The sequence below is a fragment of the Danio aesculapii genome, chromosome 5 (genome assembly GCF_903798145.1).
Source record: "Danio aesculapii chromosome 5, fDanAes4.1, whole genome shotgun sequence".
In the NCBI taxonomy this organism is placed as follows: Eukaryota; Metazoa; Chordata; class Actinopteri; order Cypriniformes; family Danionidae; genus Danio; species Danio aesculapii.
The window spans coordinates 2,545,544-2,555,627 of record NC_079439.1 but is presented as its reverse complement, the minus strand read 5'-3'; the positions used below and the strand labels follow the sequence as shown (position 1 = coordinate 2,555,627).

The 10,084-nt window shown below is 35.4% G+C and overlaps 1 protein-coding gene across 1 annotated transcript in view; it reads right to left on the bottom strand.

The window, feature by feature from the left end:
* Window positions 1-9,726, bottom strand: part of vkorc1l1 (vitamin K epoxide reductase complex, subunit 1-like 1) — a 43,184-nt gene extending 33,458 nt beyond the window's left edge. The window contains exon 1 of the mRNA XM_056457225.1: window positions 9,484-9,726. Coding sequence (XP_056313200.1) covers window positions 9,484-9,674 — 191 coding nt within the window. The 5' untranslated portion in view covers window positions 9,675-9,726. The remainder of the gene's footprint in view (window positions 1-9,483) is intronic.
* Window positions 9,727-10,084: the final 358 nt, after the last annotated feature.

Here is a 10,084-nt window from a genome sequence, read left to right as displayed (position 1 = left end):
TGAAGGGGGCTAATAATATTGACCTTAAAATGGCTTTAAAACTATTAAAAACTGCTTTTATTCTACACTCTAAAAAACGTTGGGTTATTTATTTAACCCAATGGTTGAGTTAAAAATAATTGGTGCTTTGTTGGGTTATTTTAAACCTTTTATTGGGTTATTTATTTAATAACTCAACCAGTTGGGTTACAATTTTTGAATTTCAACAGTCAACTGATTGAACTGACACAGAACCCTGTATTAATATACGTACGTGATGTTGCTCTTCCGTCATAAGGTTTATGTAGGCTCTGATGCAGTAATACTGTTATTTTTTTTTATCAAATTGCCTCTCCGTGTCATGTTTTTTTATATCTGTTTCACCTGGACTCCTAATTATACAAGCGTGCGCGCTTCATAGCCGATCTATATGCGGATAAAAACACTTTCTCTATCTTCTACTATATTGTAACAACTAAATACTAATATAGACACATATATGTGCTACATTTTGTTCAGAAAGTTGCTGGTTTTCCCAAGTACAGAATTTGGGAAATATTTGAAAAAGAAAATTTACAGGACGGCAAATAATTGACTTTAACTGTACTTATAATTACAGTAGCCTGAATGCAATAGGGACTTCAAAATCATGTGTGTGTGAAGCTTTTGTGAAGATTTTCTGCTCTGAACACATTGTAGCGGTTCTTGTTGCCTGTGCCTTTAATGCTGGTTCTCCCCGCCCATCGTTCCCACGTGTCTGTCAGAGTGTGCCTCAATCTCCAGATAAACAGCACAGTGACAGACATGAAGGAAGCGGATCTCACGTGATGTTTGTGAGAAATACTACAGTAAGAACTTTCCCAATGATTATTTGATGTATTTGTTGTGGAGTTAATTCAAGTCTTTGGATGAGTTACACACACAATGTTGTTACACACACGCACGCACGCACACACACAGCACGTGCATTTAACTTTGCACTGTTTGTGACAGGATACATGTTAATATCCACTGCTGTATGGATATCTGTTATGTTATGTACAAAATAAACCCGACTTAACATCCACAAAGCGGGATTAAAGCATCTTCTTTTATAATTGTACTGACATGCAGCTGTTTTGATCAATTACAAAGCAATTTATTACACACATGCATTTAAAAACGTTTTAAACTTGTAAAACTCATTCTTGATCACATTTGATGATGATTGATGATCACAGAGAGCTGAACAGATCTTTTAATTCCGGTTGCATTTAATTTAAATTAATGCTTCACTGTTATTATTATTATTATTATTATTATCATTATTATTATATAACAAGACCCCTTTCAACATTCTTAAGTCATTAGTTTAAAGATTGTCATGATGACTTATTTCCTCCGTCCCACTCGCGGTTGATGTGTGCACGCGCTGCATTTGATGAAAGACAATGAAACTTAAGGCTCATATGTTGACTTTTAGTAAAGTATAGGCTTCTATAGCATATAACAATTCTTCAATTCAATTAACAAGTTGTTTACATATGATATTGCGTTAATTTGCATACATGTTTTATAAGCTATAAAATGAAAGCCTCAGTTTGGTGCAGAGTTATTCATTATGCAGTAATCAAGAAAATCTTAGGATTTGTTTGATTGGTAGATTATGTAGGCTATTTTTAAAAAATTATTATATAAGGACTATTAATATCTGTAATTTTCCAAATGGAAAGAGGGTTGGTTTGTTGGTTGTACACTAAATCCTCAATAGCCTGTTTGTTGAGTTTATGACGCGGGTCTAGGCAGCACAGAGGCGATCAGCATCAGCGCTGGTGTGTATCTACTCATCTGTGTCGAACTGTGACCAGAATTATTCTTCTTTCAGTTTGCTTCTTTGACAAAATACGTCTGTATTTTCTTTTTTCGAACTCGTACGAATTAGCCACTAAACTGACAAAACGTAAAATACTTACGTTTTCTTGTGAGATCAGGCTGGCCTTTTATGTTGACAAGTAAAAAAGAAGCGCAGTGCGCCTTTCATCTCACTAGGAGATTACAGAATCAGCTGGTCTATTGTGCGCGTGTGCTGCTGTCCATGTTGTTATAATTGTAATATTTAATAACATTGTGATATTCAAGATTTGTAAAGTCATACAGTCCTGGAAAACTTAAAACAGCGACCGCAAGTCTCTCCTCCATCATTAAAATTTTTCCATCGTCTTAACAACACAAACACTGCAGGCACCACAACAGAAACCCCGCCTCTACTTTATTTGATTAAAGAATGAAAAAGACAAGACTGACGTAACACGCTTTTCCGCTCAGAGTGTGCATAAACCCTTCAAAAAATGCCCCTCTCAATACAATAAGCGCGTCCGCGGTGATCGGTCCCTTGTGCAGCCAAACTTTAAATTAGGGGTGTAAAAATTAATTGTTTCTTGAAAGTACTCCATTTCTCTCTGTCTCTCACTGTGGCCCATTTTACCTTTTCCTCTTGGCTGCTGGCGTGACTTTCTCCCCTGTCTTTTCCTCACGGCTGTGTGCATTCGCGGCACCCAACCAGATTTCATGCAGCGCGGTGTCGTGCGTGTGTGTGTGTGCTTGTTTGGTGCTGTCTATGTTTGTGTATGTGTGTGAATGAGAGACAGTGTAGTGCTGTGTGTCCATGTGTGTGTGTTTATACAGAGAGCTTGTTATAGCCACCCCCCAAGATACAACACTGTGTATGGAAAGCATCGTCAATGCACCGAGATATCGATAATCGTAACCGATGATAATCGTAACCGAACCGTGAGACCAGTATAGGTTCACACCTCTACTTTAAATATATATCAAATTAAATATTTTTTTAATTTTACTAATACCATTAATCGGTTACAAAATCACCCTTTCGTTTAACGGTTAATCAATTATTTTGAGCATCCCCAAAACAATATAACTAAAGCAATCTCTGAGCAGGAGCACTTGTGTTAAACTGAACAGCGCATCATCGATGATGTAATCATACTCCTGCTCGAAAGGTAAAATGCAGTGTGAATGCAGGACGTTGGGGCAAAGAGGAGGGGGGGGATAAGCGCGCTTCAGCACAGATCAAGGCAACTGTAATGCGAGTACACCCTGAATATGCAAAATGTAAACATACTAGTGCTGTTAAATGATTCATCTCCTCACAACTCAATGTTTGTCCGCTTCGTTTACAAGTTTCGCACAGTTTAATTCTGACCAATCAAAATGCAGTTCAGGAATTTCGTCTAGCCAACAATTGATGTGGGTCTTGGCACGTGACATTATAACTGGTTTGATTCGGCTGAAAAAATGCTACAATGTAAAAGGCATAGGATGATAACCGGTTTAAAGGTTTACCGCGGTTTCGAAAAGTCAGTTTTATAACCCCTACATTTTTCTATTATACCAGTCCAACAGTATATGTAATTTTGATTTATTTATTTACATGTTTTTATGTAAATATTTCATTTAGCTTTTTTAGAGGTCAATGATTTATTTTAATTATTTAGCCTGACATGTTTACAGTTCCAAAATATTATACACTTAAAATAAATTAGGTTGGCGACATGGTGACTCAGTGGTCACCATGTCGCCTCACAGCAAAAACGTCATTGGTTGGAATCGTTGGTTTCCTCCGAGTACTCCGGTTTGCCCCACAGTCCAAACTCATGCGCTATGCAGGTGAAGTGGATGAACTATATAAGCCCTAGTGTCTGTGTGAATGTGAGAGTGTATGGGTGTTTCCCAGTACTGGGTTGCAGCTGGAAGGGCATCCGCTGTGTTAAACATATGCTGGAATACGTATGATGGACCCCTGATGAATAAAATAATAATAATAATAATAATGTCCGTCCGCTTAAAACTGGTTTAGAATTTGTTGTTCATATTGAGTCATATTTTGTTTACTATATTTATAAGGTCAATACCTAGAATAGAAAATAATCAAATAAGATCAAGTGCTTTTCTTAACTATTCAAGCTTATTTATAATATAAAGCCCAACCCCTAATAACTACCTTTACAAAAAAGCTAAATTGTGAAAGATATTTATAAAGTTTTGGTCATACCCAGTCCTACTTGGTAGTGAACTACGGCTATGTGTAGTAAACGAACACACATGCTGGAGATTCACAGCTGTATACAGAGACGACTTTATAGACAAATACACAAAAATCACAAGTGATTTATCATTCAGCCCTATACTTGATCATTACACCATTACACCATGCCCATGAAATCAAATGCAGTCCAATTTACCTCATGATGAGTGGGCACATCTACAGACTCTCAGATAAAGCCGGAGACTCTATTAATACCAGATCTGTAAGACTCTTGATGCACATCCAAAGCAGCACTGTTTGTCTGTCTTCATAATAAACAACGAAACCGCATAATTGCACTGAAAATCATCCCGTAGGACAGCTGATCTATGCCGATATGATCATCTTCTGCGCAGGCATGTGATTTGTTTTCCATCAGCGTTTCTTGAATTGAGATTCTCTGGAAACTAGTGTGAATTTCACATGACTGGCCTGAAAAACAGATCATCTTTTTCCCACTCTAAGCTCTTTAACTTAAGAAGTCGCACAAAAAAAGAAGTGTTACTTGCTGAATCGAGGTTTTAAAAAAGTATTTATGTACACATCTATGGGTCAAAGATGAAAACCAGTTTTGAAGCAACAAAATTAATGTGTTTTCTTGTTTAGTGAATTGAACTGGTGTGTATTTTATTGGTGTTAATGTTGCCAGTATTATTTATATTGTACTTACAGTGTTAATAATTTCTGTCTGATTTAAGATCAACCTAATAAATAAATAAATAAATAAATAAAGTTCAGCTCCAAAAAACACTAAATTGACATTAATTCTTTATACTTTGCCCCCCTCTTTCAATCCACCAGGGGTCCGTTCTTCGCACCTCGCTTAAATAGACCAAGATGATTTAACATATCCTGGATCTTTTAATCTTGATAACTGATCTCTGGCTAATTTGGTTCCAAATCAGATTAAAATGTCTGGATGAACTGATCTGAGATCGCTGCATGTGTTGTGAAGCACAGATCTATTGATCCTCGAAATCATGATCAGCAATGCAATGATTGGCTGACGGCACAGCAGCGTAATGACATCATCTGATTAATATTCAGTTCTCCATATGAGCAAAATTACATTAAATTCGCAGTAAACGTTAATATGCAAGTTGGTTAAATATAATATGCAATAACTTTCCACCTTTGTTGTGGGCTGCAGGCTTTACATTTTCATGCATCGAGAACATGCATCAATTTATTTAGTTTTATATTTAGAGTGGATTAATCGGTGTAATAACTGGCTGTTTAAATATATTCTGCATCAAAAAAGCATTTTGATATTGGTGAAGGTGTCTGAAACTTTTATTATCTGTCTAAACCTTTTAAGAAAACAAACACACAAAATGCATGCTGTCTATTATCATAGACAAATTGTACTAAAGCTGGGTCGGTACCTTAAAATAGTATGCGTTTGTAGCTAAAAAGTCCATGTTTATAATTGTTCTCGTTGAACCTAATGGGGAGAACCATCGCATGACAGTTTTTGTACTTTTATTTCGGAGTGTAGACTGCATAAGTTTTATTTTAATGTTTTTTAAACTTATATTTAACTTATATATATATATATATTATCAAATGAGCCGATTTAATCCTGTTTACGTGAAATAAACCTGCTCCCAAGCAGGTTTGAGCTACCAGACATGTTGCTATGACAACAAATCGTGGATCAGTTTTGAAGAACGAAACGATCCTGGATCATGTCAAATCGTCAATAACCAAATCCAGCTAACGGAGTAATCCATGTACTAGTGCTGTGCAATATGGACAAAATAATCATATTGCGATTTTATGAACGAATACTGCGATTGCGATTTTATTTGCAATTTTGCCAACTGTTTTTGCTTTTTCAAACAAGCTACACACATACAGAAGTGCATAATAAAACATTTCACAATTAAATAACATAATATTAAGTTTAATAAATAAAACTGTAGTAAAATTGTCTTTAAAACAGACAACATAAAATAAATGTGGTGATAGACACTTGTTGCTCTTCACAAAGTGCCCATGATGCTAAAGCTTCTTTTAAACTTTTAGATATTTTCTCCAGTGTGATCTTTTGGGAAGAATGCTGTTCGTAAACATCGACTTTTCATTTCAAAGTTGTCATTAATATAGTGGACCGTTAAACTCATGTGCGGCTCCATTGTTCTGCTGGACCACATATCTGTTCTCTTTGGCGCCAAATCATTTTAATTTTGACCTGCATCCATAGTTTATGTTCTTTCCTCCTGCTCGCCTATTCGGTTCTCCCACTCAACTTCAGCTGGTTAACATCTTTCTCCCGCTCAGCTTAGCTGTAATTTCCCAGTGAGCAGCGTCAGCTCTGATTGGTTAACATATTAAAATCATGTGCACAAGAACATATTCTGAATAAAATTCTTAATAAATTTATAGATAAAAATTGCAGCCTTATGCGGTTTAGAAATTGCATGTGCGTAAATTGCGATTTTTTTGCGATTGCAATTAATTGCACAGCCCTACCACGTACGAAGAACGAACCCCAGGTTGTAAATATTTCTCAACAAAGATACTTATAACTGTATTAAATTTAGCATGATTAATTATTGCATTATTTAACCAGTAGGTGGCGACAACCAGCCGTCAAATATATACCACTGAATAATTCTTCAATAATGATCATCTAGCAATGAAACATGAAGTTTAATGAGTGAAGAACTCAATCATTTATTGAAGATGAGACTTGATAAATAATTAATATGGGTTATACAAATTATAATATTAGATTTCTACATTTAGCGTTATCAGCAACAGTAGTAGTAACAGTAAGTTTTTTCACAGTACTGAATATTTTACATTTATTTGTATTCAGCTGATTATTTCTTCATGTTATTTAATAAAATTAAAGCTTCTAAGTTCTGTTTGTTAAAACCAAAATTGTCTTGCAGTGCTGTTTTTGTAATAAATGGAAAGCACATTTGTCTCCTCCCCTTTCTGGCTGATACGAAAAATGATCCGATCCATGACTAAAAACCATTATGTGATTGGAACTGTGAGATTTGTGATCGTTACACCACTACTTTTACTTTTACTTGCACAAAAGTAACAAATACAATAATTTGTTACAAAATAAACAAATACTAAACATAATACTACATAAAAATAAATAAATACTACACATTTCCCACAGAAATAAACAAATACTAGAAACACAAGGCAAACTAAAACTTCAAAATTGTAAAATAGTCAATAATAACATTAAAATCAAGTGTATAATAACACTACAACCTCTATAAACTAGCACAGCAAATATTCAGTATAAAATAAGGTTTATATAACCATGTCAGCACTTAAGATGCGATCTGAACCGTGAGATTTGTGATCCGTTACACCACTACTTTTTACTTATATTATTTTACCACTAAAACAAACATATACTATAAACACAATGAAAACTAAAATACAAAAATATAGTCATAATAACATAAAATCAAGTGTATAATAACACTACAACCTCTATAAACTAGCACAGCAAATATTCAGTATAAAATAAGGTTTATATAACCATATCAGCACTAAAGATGGTGTGATCCGAACCGTGAGATTTGTGATCTGTTACACCACTACTTTTTACTTATATTATTTTACCACTAAAACAAACATATACTATAAACACAATGAAAACTAAAATACAAAAATATAGTCATAATAACATAAAATCAAGTGTATAACAACACTACAACCTCTATAAACTAGCACAGCAAATATTCAGTATAAAATAAGGTTTATATAACCATATCAGCACTAAAGATGGTGTGATCCGAACCGTGAGATTTGATCTGTTACACCACTACTTTTTACTTATACTATTTTAGCACTAAAATAAACAAATGCTACACATATTTACCCCTAAAACAAACATATACTATGAACACAATGAAAACTAAAAAACAAAAATAGTCATAATAACATTAAAATCAAGTGTATAACAACACTACAACCTCTAAAAACTATTATAGCAAATATTCAGTATAAAATAAGGTTTATATAACCATATCAGCACTAAAGATGCGATCTGAACCATGAGATTTGTGATCCGTTACACCACTACTTTTTACTTATATTATTTTATCACTAAAACAAACAAATACTACACATATTTACCACAAATAATATAAACACAATGAAAACTAAAATAGAAAAATAGTCATAATAACATTAAAATCAAGTGTATAATAACACTACAACCTCTATAAACTAGCACAGCAAATATTCAGTATAAAAAAAGGTTTATATAACCATGTCAGCACTTAAGATGGTGTGATCCGAACCATGAGATTTGTGATCTGTTACACCACTACTTTTTACTTAGATTATTTTAGCACTAAAATAAAAAAATACTACACATATTTACCACAAAATACTATAAACACAAGGCAAACTAAAATTAATCATAACAGCATTAAAACAAGTGTATAACACTATATTCGCTTTAAACTAGCACAGCAAATATAATTAATCATAAATAAAAAAATAAAAAAACAACAATATTTATATATAACTAAGCAACCACTGAAGATATCTGCTAAACCAAAGCATTCATAGTCTGATGATGTGTATGAGTGTCTCATTCAGTAATATCAGTAAATCAGAATCTGGCGTCCCATAAATAAATCACACTGATTTCAAAGGTTACTAATACAAAGTTGAACCCTTGCTGATCAAAATCTGAACTCCACTTCTTCAGCTCAGCCTGTGAGCCTCAAACATCAGCAAATAACCAAACTCATCCTGACAGTCGAATCTGCATTAAAAGGCTTTGCCAAAACTTCATACTCCAAACATGAAGAAACTGAAGCATATTTCCACTGACAAGTATGAAACAGCCTGTTGTACTCCTATGTGCTGCCAGTTAGTTTAGATGCTAACAACGGCCACAAACAACCCCGGCACCTCACGAACTAAACCCACGTCAATAAATCAGCCTAAAATGATTGATATAGGACATTTATCGCACTGATGTCGAGCTCACTCACTCATTAGCACTGTTAGCATTAGCCGCTACCGCACAGTTTCTGCTCATCACACAAAAGCCACGTCCGTATGGAGCTTTAAAATGGCGTTTTGTTAGCATTTACACTTATACAGCAGCAAAATCACGAGTATATCCAGATAAACATCATAAATATAAGAAAGACATTTTATTTGATTCAAAAATCAGCGGCCCATAGCGACTCTTCGGCTCTGTGTCAAAACATAGCGAACTCCCTATGTAGTCAGCATCTTCACTGCCTTATAAGCGCACTCAAACTCAAGCAAACTAACTAAGATGAGCCATAACATACAAAAGAAGATATAAAGTGTCTGTTTGACCTCTCGTACACGCCCCTGGCAGCCACATACAGGGATAGTAGCTGTCTATCAAGGAGACGCGACAGGTTTTGACACGTAGCCGCAAGCTTTCTCACCTGGACGTGAAGACTTTGGAGCAGCTGATGGAGCTGCTCAGGTCGCACATGGCGCGGTAGTTGGCGTCTCGGTTTTTTTCCCTCTCCACATGGAAAGAATACAGGGATAACAAAATTCCTGAGAGACACACGAGCAGCCGGACTATCCGCTCCCAGCGAGGGGTGGACACTCGCAAGACGGGCGCCGCCATTTTTTCCCGGCCTTTGCACGAGCGCGCGCAGCCTCCACTGCCTGAAACCGTTGGGCGCGCGGCGGGAGAAGGGCTGGGCGGCGACGTGGAAAAGCGTCGGGGGCGTGTCCCAATGTGGGCGTGGCCGCAATGATCAGAGATCTGTTTTGGTTTGATGCTAGAAGAGATACAGTTGCGGCCAAAAACAATTTAAATTAGAATAATAAATTTAAAAAGAGATACAGCTGCGAGCATAAGTTAACGAGAATTATTTATATTGTTTATTAAATTACTCAGCAATTGTATTTCATTAACTATTTAACCCCTAAACCAACCTTCACAGTTATGTAAAATAGTAATTATACCGAGTATTATTAATATCATTTATTAAATTACCTATTTATTTGTACTTGTTAACGTCTAGCCCTACC